This window comes from Typha angustifolia, chromosome 8, assembly GCF_048772165.1.
Source record: "Typha angustifolia cultivar Huaian chromosome 8, ASM4877216v1, whole genome shotgun sequence".
NCBI lineage: Eukaryota > Viridiplantae > Streptophyta > Magnoliopsida > Poales > Typhaceae > Typha > Typha angustifolia.
In genome coordinates, this window is record NC_133246.1 from 5,152,580 (window position 1) to 5,170,873 (window position 18,294).

The following is an 18,294-nucleotide window of genomic DNA, read 5'->3' on the forward strand; positions in this document are numbered from 1 at the left end:
TGTTTCTAAATGGATGGTTCCGACTGCTTACTATAGCAATTGCTTTGAGCTTCTTTATTACTGCGTTCATCGTCTAAATCTTCTCGAGCTTTCTACTTATGTAAATATTAGATACTGTCATTTTTTCTACATTTTAATACAATCTCTGAATACTGTCAGGAGGTAACTGAATTTGAAATTGATATGAAGATAGATATATTGAGAGTGTGTTTTGATGGCTTAATCTTTTATACAAGTGTGTTGGGATGGTTGTGAAGGTTGGCTATTACTTTTTCTTCCTTACTAGATCATGTATGGTTTAGTCTTCTTTACCTGTAACGGGAACTATATTATATTTTTCTTGCAATTACCATATATTGTCTGAAAATTGCAGGACCCTATGGAGTTCTCGTCAAACAGCGTAGGGGTTAATAGCCTGTCATGAGAATGGATTAATAAAATCTATGCCCACAATTATTTCAATAGTTATTGTGGAAATTGTTATTCTTAACTTTCAGATATGCATGTTTTCTTGTTCTTGGTATCTAAAAAAAAAGCTCTGAAAATTGTTTCTGTTCTGTATGTTCTGAAATAGTTATCAGGCGACACCGATGATTACTTAATTGTGACAACATTGATGGATATGCTGAAGGTGTTCCTATGCTTTTGCTCAAATCGTGATCAGATTAAGTTTGTTCTTTTGTTTGCTGTAATCTGCTTATCTGTCTCTGTGGGAGTTTATTTATTTTCTAGAATTTGTTTCTCAAAGTTATTGTCATTCCTCTGTTTATGGTTATTGGTACATACTGTTTATTTGGCATTATATCTCGAATTTATACTCTAATGAAGCCAGTTGATTCATCTAATTAATAAAATTATGGAATACGGGGACTATAATTCATTTATGGGTGGATCAAACTGATGAATCTAAGCTTGCAAATTGAAGCTTTTATCAGCACTCCAAGCCAAAGAAATTATACTCCGGAAGTTGAATGTCTGGTTTGTTCTTGTTTGCTGTCATGTAAATATATAGAATTACTTATCTTTTCTTTTCTCTCTCTCTCTCTCTCTCTTCAAACAGAGAAAGAGAAGCCAGACTGGAAAAACTAATAGGTCGAACTCATGTATTGCTCTAAGATATCACTTTAATCCATTAATCATTTTAATCATTCCCTTTCACATGTCTCTTCTTCTCATCTATCGGCTATGAGATATAATTCACTATTTTGATATCACATCAAAGATAATAATAATACTGCTGTACTAGTTTACAATCAAGCACCCATTTTTTCTAAACTCATTTTATCTTATTCAAGGTTAGAAAATGAGAGTAGCTAAATTAGTTTTGGAGCTATAATCAATCCAAACATAGTATATACAGTAAGATCGTAATTCTGTTATCAGTGTATTGATGTCTCTACCGTAACTTTGGATTAATTTTTTGGAATAATTATACTTAGAACTCATGAGCTATTGAAAATGTACCATTCCCCTGACTCTCTATAAACAGAAAAATCTAAAATGACCAAAATATCTCTAAGAAGATAAGAACAGGGATAAAAATATTATATCCCTTAAGTAATACTTATGTCCAAAATTAGTTTATCCCTATATATTTACGAGTTCATTTTTTTCAAAGTTAATAGAACACGCCCGAACGACTAAAATATCCCTTCATATTTATTAGGCAAAATAAATGAGTTTTTTATCTGATTTTTTTTTTAAATCCATATTTATCTTGTGATATAATTATTAAACTTTATAAAAACCCAAGTTTAATAAAATTTATTATATATTTGGTATAATTTAGAAAGTAAGATAAAAAAATATGTTGGTAATTTTTCGAGAGAAAGAAATGCTATATATTGAAAATGATATTTTTGTCTATTAAAAGTTAAAAAGCGAGGAAATTCAACTCTCCGTCTAATTTTTGAAATTTTCTAAGACATTCCGTTAATTGGATAGAAAATCTAATAATCTTATTTTAATCTTAAGTATAAGAACTGATTTAAGACTTTTTAAAATATTAAAAAGTAAAATATTCATACAAATATTTTAGTAAATCAAAAATTCTTTTTTCTTCATTCAAAACATAATAATAAATATACTTAACGCTATTTGCACTCGGAGAAAGTATGGATGAAAAATATAATGGAAACCAAACGGAAGTGATATTTGAGATAATTTAATATTTCATATGATCAACGTGTTATAAAAACGTTTGTAAATGTAGATAAAAAATAGTGATAGATCATAATCAAAAGGTCTAAATATAATTAATTCTTAATTCTCTCTCTCTATCTCTTTCTCTTCTCTCTCTCTCGACACCAACAGTTCCACGATCAAAAGTGATTCTACCGCTCGTCTACTGTGTAAGTAAGACACAACTACTTGTCTTTGGTTCTGAACAATAACAAAAGCATCTGACATTGTTATTGTACTTTTGTAAGCAAAGTTTCTTTTAACCACAGAGAACGTTAAATTCGTCCAGGAAGCCTTCTCACAAAGAGCTGAAGAAGACCATCTTGTGGATTTATATCTTAACTTCCACATTTTTCACAGAGTAGTCTATGTCGTGCTGCTAACTTTTCCTCTGGACCCTACTTGTAGTGGCTTCTTTAAGACATATCCTTTTCTTCTCTCCCCCTCTTCAATCTACTGAATCTACTGATCAATTCATACTGCCACTATCAAGGTTGCTAAGCTAGAAAACTACACGTTCCTTTGTGTATCTCATGATCCAGACTTAACCGTCGTGCCGATTAATTTCTACCGACAGACGTGTCAATTTATGTATCAGATTTGTATGATCAAGTGGTCCATAGGGACAAAAGAATTTTATTTGTAATCTTCACCATCAATGACTTCTTTGTTAAGTCAAAAAAAAAAGAAAAGAAAAAAAGCTAAGATTTAGTATAGATTTTGCCGTCTGCAATAAGATTAGGATGTGTTGACATGCAGATTTTCGAGGATATCAATTTGACTAATTGGAGTTTTCTCTTCCTGAATCTATGCAAGTCCACCTCATGAGATGTTAGAAGTCTTTTTTTAGTTAACCTAAATGGAGCAGCAACAGTGTAATTAAGCAATCTGAAGTGAAAAAAAGAAGAAGAAGAAGAAGAAGAAGAAGAAGAAGAAGAAAGGTAATCTTAACCTTTATTTATATATATGTATATATGAATGATGATAAAAGGACTACAGAACAGCAGCACTGGAATTTCTTGGAAATATCCTAAATGTAGTCAGGAAAAACATAGTAGTACATCATGTGTTGATATCATAACCAACATGATGTTCCTCATGATTCTTCGTCCTCTTTCGTAGCCAAACCCCTTTTCCAGATCAGGTGAATTGGTCTATGTAACTCTGATATAGATTAAATCTACAGTGCTACTTAAATCTTTTGAAAAGCATGCATCATCATGCTTAGAGTTGCAAGCTTTAGCTTAGGAAATGCAAGTACCTCCCCTAATTGGAAGCTCTCATACATCAAACCCTGTGGACCTACAAGCAAACTCAAGTTGAAAGGTTATCCAGCTACGCTAGGATGGATAGAAGGTCTAATTGGTGTTTGTTGGTCCAGAATTAGGCAACGTCAAAGATAAGATTCACTGTTCTCTAACGGTTTAAGCTTTTATAACAGTATGTGAGTTAGTAGATAGAGGATCTAATCGGTGTTTGCAGTTGTAATGATTGAGAAGTTTGTTCTAGCTAAAGTTCAAACGTTTCAAGATCTTCGACATGAGAAGAAGAAGTAGAAAAAGAAAACCAGAAATTGATCATAAGTTCAGAATTGCCAGACCACGTAAATCTGTGTGTTCTTTCTTTTTCCTCTCGATTTTGATTCGTTTGCTTTAGATCTAACAAAGTTACTCATTTGCAAGCTGAAGAAAGCAAAGATGAGAGCTAAAACAACAAAGTAAACTAAGCACAAAGATGACAAAAGGACTACTATAAAAGAAAGAAAGCACATCAAAAGTACTTAAACCACTCCAATCTTCTAATAATGATCCCAATCAACACTCAACATTCCAACTCATGAATGCAATTTGGGACCACTTTGGAGGGAAAGACAGAAGAAGCATTCAAAAGATGAAATGGCAAAACAGTCCTTCTCCTAACAATACCACCATCAGGAACTACACTACAAGCCACTCCTAGCTACTACTTCATATGGCCGCCGGGTGGCCGTGCCCGCCGATCATCCCGGCCCACAGTCCGAGCCCGTTTGGGTACCCGACCGGCTCCCGCCCCACGTCCGCGCACCGCTGCTCGTCCCAATCGATCCCCAGGATCCGCTGATCTCTCAGCTTCACCTCCGCCGCCGCCGCCGCTGCCACCGCAGCATCATTGTGGTCGCCAGTCGCCCCGAAGGGCAGCGCCAAGGAGAATCCGGTGGCGTTTGCGAAGCCGGGGCTGGCATTTCCGACGCCACCCAAGTCACCTCCGCTGAACAAAAACTGCCTACTGGACCCCCCTAGCATGAAAGGATTGTACTTGCACTCGATGAAGCTGAGGTCCGCGACCGCGGCTGAGGCGGAGGCGGAGGCGGAGGCGGGGTCGAAGTGGGAGAATTGGAGGTCGGAGAAGGAGAGGTGGAGGTCGGCGGCGGTGGGGCGGTGGTGGTGAGTGCTACTGTCGACGGAGGGTTTCTTGGAGACGGGGGGCCGCTTGTTCTTGCGGCAGCCGCCGCCGACGGGGACGTTGCGGAGGGAGCCGCCTTTGGTCCAGTAGCGGCGGCAGGTCTTGCAGAAGTATCGGGGCTGGGAGAGGCTGTAGTTGTTGTAGTAGCAGAATTTGGTGTGGGTGGAGTCGCATCTCGGGCACTTCAAAGCTTGCTCTTGCTGCGGCCGGAGTCTCCGGTCTAGGCCGCCGGAACAAGGCGGCGGCGTAGGCTGCGCCAGCCGCGTGCACGTGAGTAGGTCGGTGGATGGGAAGGAAGGATCCATCAAGCCGTCCTCGGGATCTATACCCTGCATTGCATGCATCGGAATGCGTGTGATTTGGTTGATTGATTCATATGCATGCGTCAACTTACATCCCAGTGCCAAAGTAACAAAACTAGCTAGTAGAGTCTCAAGAAACTCCCTTTAATTAAAACAATAAAATGTAAGTAAAATTAAAATAAATATGCCTTCACAGCAGCTGAGAAGGATCAAAACCAAGACATTGGGAAACCTTAAAAGCATCACAAATATAAAAAATGAATACATTTAACTTATCATGGGAATTCACTAGTTCCTAGTTAATTCTCCGACTCATTTCTACCCAAAAATCTTGCTTACCTTGAGCCAATCAGAGTTGTCCATGCAGATATGCATTGAAGTAGCAGCCATTTGACAAGAGAATTTATGAAACCTAGCTAGCTAACTTAATTTAGATGTGCTATCTATATTTATATCTCTAAAGATTTGCTGATGGGAGTAGAGTAGAGAAGTAGAGAGAGAGAGGAGGAGGAGGAGGAGGAGGAGGAGGAGGAGGAGGAGAGGGAGATATGATATTGGGTTGTTGGTGAGGTTGAGATGGGGAGAGGTGGGAATAAGAAGGGAGGAAAAGGTGGCGAAGCATGCAGCAAAGCAGCAGATAAGCTGTGGTCACTGAGGGTGATGGTGGGCCACACCTTGTCGGACCCTCAGGAAGACCGAAGACCCACCCAACCCCACACACCATCAATCCATCCATCCATACCATCACCATGCAATTTGTATAGGCCTATAGCCTATAGGCCGCTTCTAATAATCGGCTTTTGGCTCACTGGCTACATTACTGCTACTACTACACATGGCTCAGCTACAACTCCTCCAGATTTTGTCGGCCTTTTTTTTTAATTGTATTCAGTAATGGGCCTCATTTCTGAATTGCCACGTAACCTATTTGTTTTTTGTTTTTCTCCCCCAACCCCCACAACAAGAAAATATACTTAAAAAAAATAAATAAATAGTCTATATTTTGTTATGACTGCTATATTTAATTATTATTTTTATTTCCTTTTTTTTGGTAAAATAAATCTTAAATGGCTCTGTAATCGAAATTAAGCCGAGCCAAGGCTAGTAGGCAGTAGCTGAGGGAGTATAACGGACATGAGGCAAGGCAAGGCTAGTGGATTCGTATAAGGGCCATGAGGGGTGGAATATATTGGTACTCGTAATAAAGGGCGGAACTAAACCGAAAGTTCACTCCAGGTGGGACCCGACAACTCCCTCCTCCTCCTTCTCGAAGTCACAGACAGAGACAAAAAGGAGGCATCGCAAGAAGAAGTCCCCCTCTCTCCTCTCTCCCCTCTCCCCTCTCCCCTCTCTGTCTCTTTTTGATAATATGAGCTTTAATTTTTGTGCTCTTATTCTCCTTCGACTCTCACAAGCAAGGTATCGATTCCCAGTTTCGCAGCACCCGAGATGGGAGGGAGGGATGGAGGGAGGGAGGGAGGGGGAAAGAGGGACGGTCGGCTTGGTGTTTGATGTTCGAGGATGGGTAGCGGATCCTCGCTTCCGTACGGGGATTGGTGTCGGCAGGTGCCGGCCGAGACAGCGCGTCGGCGCGTGACGATCTCACGTCGCTTTCGACGCGCAGCATTCCTGGGCCGATGGTGGTCGCGGTCGTGCCCGACGCTGTATGCCTGCCACGTGCCTCGCGCGTGACTTCTGCGAGGATATTGGCGGCTCCCCCCCACCCCTGTTAATTGGATCTGGGCCTTGGGCCCAAGATGAGCCCAATGAGGTCGAAAGCAAAGTGAACTGAGAGAGGCATGGGATTTTAGGAACATCACGAAATTGCTTAGAACCAATTTCCAAGCTTAAATATTTATTCAAAAAATAAATTTAAGCACATAATATCTTAGTTTTGGAACATCACGGAATTTACTAGGGGGACATTTGGGTGTATACGAGGACAATAACATATTACGGCTACAATGGTACTAATCTGGTTGCACGACATTCCATGCATTTTCAACGTATGTATTTAATTCTCTCGTCGTCTAGACTAACGTGACACTGTAATTTTTTTTTTTAATTATATTTAATGGTACTAGTTATTGACCAATTTATCCCGCCAAAAGTAAGGCATTATTCACAGAGCTGAAATTATCATCATTTTTATCTTTCCGTTAATAGTAAATTGTTGCACTTTATTTCTGACCACAATGGTTAAGTCCTTTGAATTTAAATTACATAGAGGTTTTATGTAATCAAGTCAAACCATGAGGGATAAAGTGCAATTTATATATATTTTTTTTTTAAAAAAAAATCAACTATGCATTCTAGTGAAATATGAATATTATTTTTGTTTTCTTATTTAAAATTATAGAAGCAATGTTTTTTTACTTTTAAGAAAAACCCGTAGTCTAGAGCAATTTATTAATATCCAGAAATTACAATAATACAGCACGATACACAGAAGGGAGGGGAAAAGCGCGGCAACTCTTTAACATAAGTCTCACACTTATGCCTATAATAAATAACACTGTAAATAAAGCAAAATATCAATGCAATGCTAATGACACAGATATGAATCAAAATACAAAATGGCCCTCGCAAAATCATAGGATAAGAGCCTCAAATTAGCCCGCAAGTTTCATCAATTTGGTAATCTAAAACACAGTCCTAAGAATCTGCAAAAGTAGAAAGATATAAGATCTCCTTCCTAGAGTAAAAAATAAGAAAGGAAAATACAACATCCTAAACCCAATAGTAGGGCAGAGCAAAGAAAATCAGATTCAACAAGTCTCAAAAGGCACGTTATCAAGATTCCAACAACGCCCAGAACATACGAGTCAAAATGTTGAGAAGCACAACCTACTATTGTGTACGAGTCCTAGACCCACATCTTGCAAAAGCATTGACACGGCAAACCAACATGGCGATTGATATGCTAGAAATTAGAGAGGGGAGGTCGGCAACGATTACAACGCATTTGCAACATAAATGACGAGAGTGGGTGGAAAAGGGGAGAGAATAATGTTGGCAGAAGGATGGGAGTTGAATGATGTCGAGGAAGGAGGTGAACTCGAAGGAGGAAGATGGGGAAAGAGATGGCAGGGCCTGAATATGCTAAGGGAGCAGTGACAAGGCTCAGATTCAATAGTGAGGCTTAGATCAAACAGGAAAGCGACAATGTGTAGACCCAACAAGTAGTGGCAACAAAAACACATATCTAATAGGGGGTGGAACGTGAGCATGGAAAAGGACCTTGACAAATGATGGGGAAGAAAAGCTTGGCAAAGAGTGTGTGTGTGTGTGTGTGTACAACAAAGATAGAGGAGGAAGGCAAGAGATAGAGGACGATAGTCGGTAAAAAAAAAAACAAGCAACAATTGAGGCAGAGAGGAAGTTTTAGTGGGGAGAGGAGAAAAGGAATGAGAAAAAGGAACGAGAATAAGAGGTAGAAGGTCTCTCTCTCCTCTCCTAGCCACTCAGGTTAGGAGAAGGGAGGAGGAAAGCTTGCCAGCGCGAGGAAAAGCCCCTCTGTGGTAGGAGAGAAAGACCTATGCTAATCCTTAACAAAATTAGGGCTAGTGCATGGGAGAGAAAAGTTATGCATGAGAGTAAGCAGTATTTTGACATCCAAGGAACCAAATAGTTTCTTAGTATCCAATAAAATACAAAATACAATGTACTCTTCGCCTAAATTAGTTTTCCATCTAGCAAATAGGCATGAGCTCATCCCGAGCCACATTAAGCCTAACTCTGGCCCAACCTAGCCCTAAGTCTATTTGACTCATATCAGGCCTTGCTAGGATTTAGTTGTTATAGTTAGACCCTTTTCCATGAAATACTAAATAGCAGATTTAAAATATTTATAATTTAGGTTTCTCTCTTCTCACATTGGCAGTCTCAATTATAGAAAATATATTACAAAGTTGAATCTCTTTCATACATAGAAGAAGAGAAATCTAAATTTATAAGTATTCTGAACCCATGATTAAAAATGCATTTTTATTAGAATAACATTAAATCAGGAAAAAGATATCATAATTCATAGCCCTATTTGTTCCTTAATCCCCTTGGGCAATCCTAATTAGTTTTACCTACTACTTGTTCCTTCTCAAAAAGTTCAAAATAAAGGGACTCCTTGAGTCCTTTCCCTGCAGACGCCATGAATGTGTGGAGCTCCTCATCATTTCTGGGAACTCCCACCCCGAGAGATTCATTGTATCTTCAAAATTTGAATTATGAATTGGTGGTCTTTGGAGATCAGAGAAGAAGGCAACTCACTAGTCTAAGAATCTCCTCAAAGGAGCTTCCATATATACTAGAATAGAAGAGCTTCACCAATACAAAAGACTACAGTGGGGAAAAGCAGGAATAGACCACACCAACTATTTTAATTCTACTTTTGATTCGAATCTAGCATTATAAGCCACCTTCATCCAGCTCTACTCTGCAATGCTGAATCCCATAAACCTAAAAGAAAAATATTTGATGCAAAAAATAATGTTCCCTGAGAACATGCTACAGATGACCTATACTGAATAAAGATAGTTGTGAGGTGTGTAAAGATGAGCACGGTTTCCAATCATCCAACCCTTGTTGATTCGTTTGAATGGCTGTCTACGAATTAGTTGTGCATATTCGACAGCTCCGATTCGCACCTAAAAAAGAATAAGAAGGACGCAGGATGTTAGCGAGATAGGTCGGAGTTATAGAAATATGTGTGAGTGATGTATTGGCAATGGTGGCGAAAATGGATCGGATGAACTTTGACCCACCCCGCTATGCGATCTTATTCAGATCAGATTCGAATAAAAAATTTCTACTTGACCTAGATACGGATTTAGATATGAATAGATTTTTTTTAAAAAAAAAACTCAGATAGATACAGATACAGAAACAGATACATCTCGAGTTTGCTTATTTAAATAGTAAATATTTGTTACTTACGATATGTTATATATTATTTGTAGATATCGATTTTGCTAACTTTAATTTTTAGCTCGTAGTATTTTGTGTTAATTATGTCCAAAAAATATCATAATTTGTTTAGAATACGATCATATTCGTTTAAGATCCGATTGTCTATTCGGATATTACCCGATTCGTATTCAAAAATTTATTTATATCCATTTTGTTAAGATATGAATTTAAAATTTGTTAATCGTCTTATATCTATATCCGAATAAAAAATATGAATCATATCCAATGTGCATCCAATTTATTTTTATCTCTAATTGGATGATGCGTCCGGGCCAACCCAGGTTGGCTTAGACGGAATCCCAATATATGAAAAGATACTCTCTAGGGTTGCTAAGTTGTTTCCAATACAAACAAACTTTGTAAGCATAGCATCACATTCACTGTTATTATCCATGGAAGAATGCTTATTGAGTATCCTACGTTGCACCCAACATTAATACACATATATATTTCAATTAGCACTATTTAATCTGTCCGAATCAAATTAATAGAAGGAGTATATATTCAGATAGTTAGAAATAATAAGACAAGCTTATGTGTCCATCTTAAATACAAGGTAGTGTTATGAGTTCTTTACAGTGTCATTTTAAATGATATGTGGTATATGAAAAGATGACGATCAGATACATAAAGAAAGGAATCATAGTAACATTTTTATTTCTAACTATATCTCTAAAGTCTTTTGGTTAAAAAATACCCCCATGAATATGAATATATTTTGGAGCTAGACAACATCCTGGGCTCAATGGTTATAATGTTTCGATTAGCCAGACAAGCCAAAGAAAAGTTGAAAGAGTGAGGCTGGTCCACTCTGCCAAAGTAGAGAATCAAAATCGATGGACTGCCCCCACTCCTCGATCCAATGCAATTCTTGGTACGAAATTATTCGCAGTCCTACAGCTCTCAAAGGCTCCAAAGCCACGCTTTCTCTCCTTCCCAAGCGTTCAAACGTCAAAGCATTACCAAATACCTGGAAGACAGAGCAATGCCATCATCATACCCCTTCAAAGCAACATATGCAGACACCTTTACTCTTTAGCTCAACCATAAAAAGAACACCTTCTTAGGCATTACAACACTTGCTCAGTGTAGAGAATTTAGAGTTCAGCATGTCTTCTTTGCCCCAGCCAACGGTTTATCCACAGTCCATCTCCACCCGGGCCGCGGCCGCCGGCTCGACGGGCTCGTTCGGGCCGGTGTTCGTCGTTCTGGCTGTCATCGCCGTTCTTGCGATCATTGCATGTGTCCTCGGACGGCTCTGCGCTCGCCGTCTGTCGAAGCCGAGAGCCACGCACGTCGCCAAAGACGACGTAGAGAGCGGTGGCTTTGCGGTGAAACTTCCTGCCCCGGTGGCCGCAGGAAGAATGGAAGCCAAGGGAGACCAGAGGTATGCAGGTTATGGTGTTGGAATGAAGGCTAACGCTGCTGCTTTCAAACATCCAGGAAGTGGAGGGAAAAGAACGGATGCCATGCCTACTTCATTCATTGAAATAAGACCTGGTAAATGATTGATAGGCAGGCAGGCAGGCAACATTGAAAGGCTCCATCTCTTCCCAGTAGGTTCGTGTCGTACTTTTTCTTTTGGCTCGTCTGTGCTAGTTTGATGGGTTCTTGTATTCTATTTGTATATTAAGGAGTGATGGAAGATTTGGACTCTCATATCTGCTGGATAGCATTTTACATGTCAAACGAGGGATGGCCTTCATCCTCCATGTTTTCCTGGTTAAAAAAAAAATCAAGAACAGATGGGAAGGAATTGTTTTGTCTTATGGCATTTTTCCTGCTGTTATTCGATTTTGCAATGAAGCTACATACACTGCAATATCATATCTCCACTCCTAGAGTTGATTCTATTCAAGAAAAGAATAGGTACCAAGGATGGTTTCTTCCAATAAGCAAGCACAAGGTGGCTTGATAAGTATGAATGACACAGGCAGGGTATCTTTCAATCAACATTCAAATAGATTAAAATAAATTGACAATGTAGATGATGGTGACTTCACACAAGGGGAATAAAAGCATCCAAATAATAATTGCTACATGACCTCGGAGAAGCAATTAAGCAAACCTATGGAAGCACAAATACTCAAATAGCAATTACCATAACAAAACAGATGGAAGGATAGATGACTATCTCTGCAGGCGTGGGAGGATATCCCCTAATACGTGTAATGATTTTGCAATTTAATGACTTACTGGTGCAGAGTAAACAAGACTAAACAGCAAAGCTGCCAGAAAATTCATCACCTGGCCCCCACTCCTGAAGCCTAAACTTTTCAGGAATTAAGATCCCAAAGCATTCAGTTGGAATAGCAATTAGCAAAATATATATCAGACTGAATAATTGCATAACAAGGAAATAACTGGGCAGGTACCCGCCATGCTTAAATTCTTGCAAGCTATAAAATGATAGTTGCATTTGTCACCACAAAGAGCTAAGAGCTAGCAGAAGAAAGTTCTTCAGAAATTCTGAAGGCTCCAAATAGCATTATAAGAGCAGACTTCATTATCCTAAAGAGCTATTCAAAAAGCAGTATCTAATAATAAAACTCAAACAAAACTGACTCTTGGAAAGAGCAAAAGTACTGAACACTTGACTGGAACAAAGAGGTCATATAAGAGTAAATAGAACAACCCCCAAAATCATTTAACAGCTTCATACACCTATGAAGTAGTTGCCTGGGACTTGTTTAGTATCACACCCTCGTACTTGACTTGGAACCACTTCATGGCATCCTCCTTCGTGACCCTGTGCTGAATTCCAACGCGAGCCTTGCAGCGACGGCGTCTACCCACCCGGTAACCAGCCCGCTCTAAGACAACATAGAAGTCCATCCCGTATATGCCAGTCGAAGGGTCGTACCTGGCCAACAATTTTGTAAGAATTTGTGCCAATGTATAATTCAACTGAACTAATCTAAAAGGGCTTGGCAGAAACTTTGTTCAGCATGAAAAAAGAATAAGAGGCTTCATTCAATTTGTACACAAGCAAACCAGCAATTTTACACAAAAAGAATCTCATTCTCACAGTAGTATGTTAATAGCAGTAAGGGAGCTCAGAGAGTTGCAAAACTGCTCAGCAAAGGGCCTCTTTGAAAACCCTTCTCATACAAGAGGTGTCAGAAGAAAGCAGTACTCATCACAGCAGCCCCTGTTTATGACTGATAATAAAGAGCCGTAGGTAACTAAAAAAGCAGTGATTTAGTGCTGCAGTATAACAAGGCACTGCCAAAAAAGTACTCGGAGAAACCATGGTTTGTACTTTGTTGTTTCAACCAAGACAGAACAGTAACAGCTGAAACTTAACAAAAACTAAAGCTGAAACTCATTGGTTAAGGCCAAAAGGTCCAAAGACCAAAACTATCAAGATTCTGGTTTTGATATTTATTTTAGATCAAAATAGACTAAAACCCATTCCATTTCAGTCTTTCTCTCAGGGGCAAAACCAAAACTTCGAACCATGGGAGAAACTCTTTTATCCACATCAAGTAAAAGAAGAAATACAGATTCAACAAAAAGCTAGAAGTAGTGTGTAGCTCACTTCAAGCAGGCCACTCTTCCCCTCCTTTAAGTAAATAACAAAATAGCAAAATAAATATCAATCATCGTAGGGCGAAGAGGAAATCTGAAGTCTTGCACATGCTTGCCTTCATCACTAGCATGCACATTAATACCCCAATGCAAGCATATTTATGTAGACTTGCAATCAAGCCATTAGTTCTATGTTGAGATTTTAGAAGTGTCTAACCTATACGTGTCATATCAGCAAGATGGTTCTGAAATCTAAATAGATGCGTATGAGCAGAAAAAGATCAAACCCATTGTAGCTAATATATGTCAAACTTTTCAAATATCATAAAATGTCAATATATTCTGTGATAACGTACTTGATTCCGAGATCGATGTGTTCCTGAATGCCAAAGCCAAAACACCCAGTTTCACTAAAGTTCCGCCTCAGCAATTCATATTCTTTTACTTTCAAGCCACTCTCAAGAAGTTGCATAGCCTTATCTCCTCTGACTGTGACATAGCAAGCAATCTTCTCATTGCGCCGGATACTAAAAGACCGAACAGTATATCTGGCTGCAGAAAATGAGGGTTTTAGTATCCATGCATACATAAGCAAAAAAAAGACAGTACAATGTTCACTTAGTGACCTTTAGAAAATACAGGAGTCTGTCCGCTCAATTGTTCCAACACCTGAAAAACAGATTAAGACAGATTAGTACTGAGCTAAATACCCTTATAAGGCATAAGAATACGTGCTATCACGGAAGTTCAGTAAAGATATATTTAACAACATAGCAGCAGATAAAATTTGTGTTTAGTCACTTTAAAAGATGATAACCCATAATTCTACAAGCACGTACTGATAATATCTTTCAAGAACACTCTAAAATTGATGAAAAGCATCCAGAAGGGCAAACTAGATAAATGGCACAAAATAATGTTCATAATCCAAAGACAGATCATCACAGAAAAAGAAAAGAGTTTGACAATCTGCTTGAAATTGCTGGACCTCTGCCCATTGGTTCTCAAAAGTCATCTAATATCCCCTTCCTTTCTTCTAAGTACATTTTATATACCTTCCTTGGATTAAATTCTTTACATATTTAAACAAAATAAAACTTCATTTTTAAAACACATCTCAAAAGTAACACTTAATCTAGAGGAGATACTTGATTTGAAAAAAGAAAAAATAGCACAAGATCAAGCTAATAATAACTATTTGTGCTTTTCTGCTGACTGATGAAAAAATAATCACTGGAACATCTGAACAGTAAAACCAGTTATTCTCTAAACCAGTGTCATGAAAAAATGTGTCCAATAATACCCATAAATATGCAACAATGTAATAAACAAAAGCACCATAATAGGTTGTCAGTCTGTTTAGAAAGGGGATAAAGTAACAACTTAACCTCATTAATTGCCATAGCTGTTCAATATTGTCAAGCTTCCCCCAAATATTTTGCCTAGAATTTGCGCCCCCCAAAAGGAAATTCATCGACAAAACTTCAACCTCTTTCATAATTTACCTCGGTAGGTGGAAAGCCAAAGCCCAATAGGTAAATGCATGCCACAGATGAACTACTACCATCTCACAAGAATAGGCTAACAATTCGTACGACTAAGGTGTAGAGAACCACCACGGAAATCAATGAGTCATTATTAAATATCAACGACTAGCATTTGAACCCCTATGGAGAACCTAACTCACAGAATAAACCCACTTGAGTTTCTCTCTTTTCAACCCAATGACGCATATTACCTCCTGTTTCCATCTCTATCTCTCTTTATAAATACTTCTGGTTCACATTCCCATCCTTGTAGCTATGCTGTTTTACTAAATCATGTAGCAAGCTTAATGAGCTGATTTTGAGTCAGCTTGATAGTAAACCAGGCCAAGGTCCAGCCAACCTCAAGCTCCCCTTTTGATTATTTCAAGCCAAGCCGATCTAGCAAGCTTGGCTAGTTTGCACACCCCCTAGTCAAGGCAAAGTGACTAATATATATACCCCAAGCAATTCCCTTCCTAAATATAGCCTTGATGTTTGGTATCAAATCATCTGGCAGATTCCTTGCGCCTTGAGTCATGCCATAAAGGAGGCAAGGACTCATCGCAATGAACTTTTCACGTGCTTCTATAATCACATCTTCTAGAGAAACCACCAGAGTATGTTAGAGTACATTACTGCTCAAGTATACTGATCCCCTTTTTATAGAAAAAAAAATTAAAAAAAACAGAAAGCTGATCCCAAAAACTACAATTTATCGGGCTGGAAATGAAAATAAGCATCTTATTCACCAAATTCCTTCTAGCTTATACAATCTATTACTATTGAGATTCAGTACAAAATTTAATTTCTTGTATAAACTCTCCCCAAATTTTAGTACAATCAAATGAAATAATATATAGTAGGCACATCAAACTTCATCTGGTACTTCAATTTTTTGTACGTAAAGCACATGAACAAATTTGCTTAAGCATCAAATGTATAAATATAAATATCAAACCAGGCAATCCCTATACTCCCTGAGAGAGAGATACCATCATTGTCAAAAAGAAAAAGAAAAAACTTTATATTTCGTTTTAACCCCTTGCTCCACTAAATTTAAGCTTCTATTAAGAAGAATGAAATCCAGTTGCATCAGCCAGCACTAGTATAAAAAGCAAGTTTTGACTCAAATCACAGAATACATCTTCACTGGGAAGATATCTAGTTTCACAAAGGTGTCAAGTCAGAAAGGCAAAAAAAGTTTATCCAATCAAAATGCGGTTTAATGTCTAAATCACTCGAGCGGTCTACGATATCACTAATTCGAGCCAATAAATCAGTAACAAAATCGATCCAACAAAAGGAAAGAGATCTACTTTTGCGGCACGGGTAAGACGATCACCGCTCTCTCCGACCGAGATGTTGAGTACCAGCTTCTGCACCTTGATCTCCCTCATGGGGTTCGACAGCTTCTTCTCGGATGCCTACCAAACAATACATCAAAAGAACCGAAGCACATGAGGCGAAGAGAGATCGAAGAATAGAGGATGAGAAAGAAGAGGACGAGAGAAGCGATTCGTACCATGGCAGCGAAGGCGCCGCAAGAGAGAGAGAGCAAGAAGGAACAGAGAGGAGAGAGCACGAGGAAGTAAAACCCTAGGCGAGAATTTATGGACGGAGATGGTGAGGGTTGCAGTGCGATTAGAGATGCAACGTGAACCGTTGGATCTGTAGTGAACGGTTATCGAATAGGAACCAGATGACAATTAGAATGAGGCGCTGTGGACCCGTTAGTTCGCCGGCCGATCCGAATCCGAACAAAGTTATCAGATCCATTTACAGCGGGTCATTTTTTTTTTAAAATGCATTAATTAACCGCCTAGGATATAAAAAACCTCTCCAGTTAAGCTTTGAGGCCAAAGTTGTGCACAGGAGGACGAAAAGCACCTTCTCAAGTATAATCACAACCTAAATTTCTCCCTGAATTGGTAAGTTAAATAACTCGTTATTTCGTAGAATCGGTCGTCCTGGATTATTTACTTGCCTCTTATGGATAAAAAAACCTAATATTGATGAACCTTATCACTAGGTCAGCTTAGAATGACACTCCCTTTATCAAGGAAGGAGGCTTGGAAGTAGCATTTATGACTTCCTCGATCCTGCTAGGGATGCCATCCCTTGTGCTTGGGCATAGGAGCCTCACCTAAAGGGGTCGCCGAAATTATGTTGTATTTACTCTTTTCGAAATCTTGAGGACCCGAGTCAATAGGAAGGGTGGAAACACCTCTATACCCTTCTTGTTGCATCAAGAATTAGAAGGTTTTGTTGAAAATTATGTCAGAAAAGAATTTCAACTCGAGCCTAGCCTACTTACATGTGCTCAAAATTGGGTCGGATGTCAATTGTGGGCTTTGTGGTCTCTTTAGGGAGATCGGAACACCTTGTTTTTGTGTGTCATTACAGCTTTGAGATATGGACTTATATAAGCAAGGGCCTTAGGCTGCAAAGAAATTGGGTGGATTGGCTAGACGTGATTGGCTAGTAATTGATCAGTCTCGAACTCAGCCTGACAATATGTTTGAGTTGTGATAGCATCTGCCTTATGGGGCATGTGGAAGGACCACAATCCTGTGGTGTTTAGTGGTGAAGCAACTAATCACAAGGTTGTGGCTAAGAGATTGCTCCAGCTAGCTAAAGACTACGTGAAGTGAAAGAAGAAAATGCCTCCACCTAGAGTAATAAAATAAATTAATTGAACAAGACCCTCTCCAAGCTAGGTCACTTATCTCTAAGGATGGCTACCAAGGTGGGACGGGTGCCATCCTAAAGAAAAATGATGGACTCTTCCTTGTTGCAGCTTGGGAGCCACCCCTTTTGGGTCGGTCCTATAGGCAAAAGCATGAGCAATCAAGTTGGGGTCTTTCGGTAAAGGATAATGCTAAGGTGGTTATAGAGGTTGATTTTCTTGAGCTGATTAAAATTCTGAGAGGGGAAGATCCTGGCCCTTAGAGATTAATAATTTTTATAGATGAAATTTTCAATCTTTCTTCATGTTTTGATACTATAATTTTTCTCTCATGTTTATGTAGAATATAACCACAGTGCAAATTAATAGGTAATAAGGGTAAGATTTGTCTCTCAATATGTAGTTTGCGGAAAGACAATCAAACCCCTATTATCTTGCTCCATCTTATATTTTTTGACATTTTGGCTAGTTCAATTGGTTGAAGTGTTCCTGGCTAATATATTAGCTCTTTGATCTTTAAAAAAAAAGTTAAATAATTATTTTGTTGGCTTCTTTTTATACGTAAACGACTTTGTATGTATAGTATTTATGTAGTTTAAAACAAATATTGTCAATTGTGCTCTTAATGGCCAAACATGCACCAAAGAACTATTGAGAATCT

The 18,294-nt window shown here is 38.7% G+C and overlaps 2 protein-coding genes and 1 non-coding gene across 3 annotated transcripts; all 3 read right to left on the bottom strand.

The window, feature by feature from the left end:
• Positions 1–3,802: 3,802 nt before the first annotated feature.
• Positions 3,803–5,471, bottom strand: LOC140765410 (dof zinc finger protein DOF5.6-like). Its single transcript, XM_073104482.1, has 2 exons — positions 5,265–5,471; positions 3,803–4,952 (listed from the first exon to the last, which is right to left on the bottom strand). Exons 1-2 carry the CDS (start codon positions 5,313–5,315, stop codon positions 4,149–4,151), a joined length of 855 nt encoding a protein of 284 aa, XP_072960583.1. The 5' UTR covers positions 5,316–5,471; the 3' UTR covers positions 3,803–4,148.
• A 6,763-nt stretch (positions 5,472–12,234) lies between these two features.
• Positions 12,235–16,602, bottom strand: LOC140766015 (large ribosomal subunit protein uL5). Its single transcript, XM_073105390.1, has 5 exons — positions 16,470–16,602; positions 16,264–16,371; positions 14,048–14,090; positions 13,778–13,973; positions 12,235–12,753 (listed from the first exon to the last, which is right to left on the bottom strand). Exons 1-5 carry the CDS (start codon positions 16,470–16,472, stop codon positions 12,555–12,557), a joined length of 549 nt encoding a protein of 182 aa, XP_072961491.1. The 5' UTR covers positions 16,473–16,602; the 3' UTR covers positions 12,235–12,554.
• Positions 12,944–13,037, bottom strand: LOC140766358 (small nucleolar RNA snoR1). The gene has a single exon (XR_012105398.1). It is a non-coding gene; the product is annotated as a small nucleolar RNA snoR1 (small nucleolar RNA).
• Positions 16,603–18,294: the final 1,692 nt, after the last annotated feature.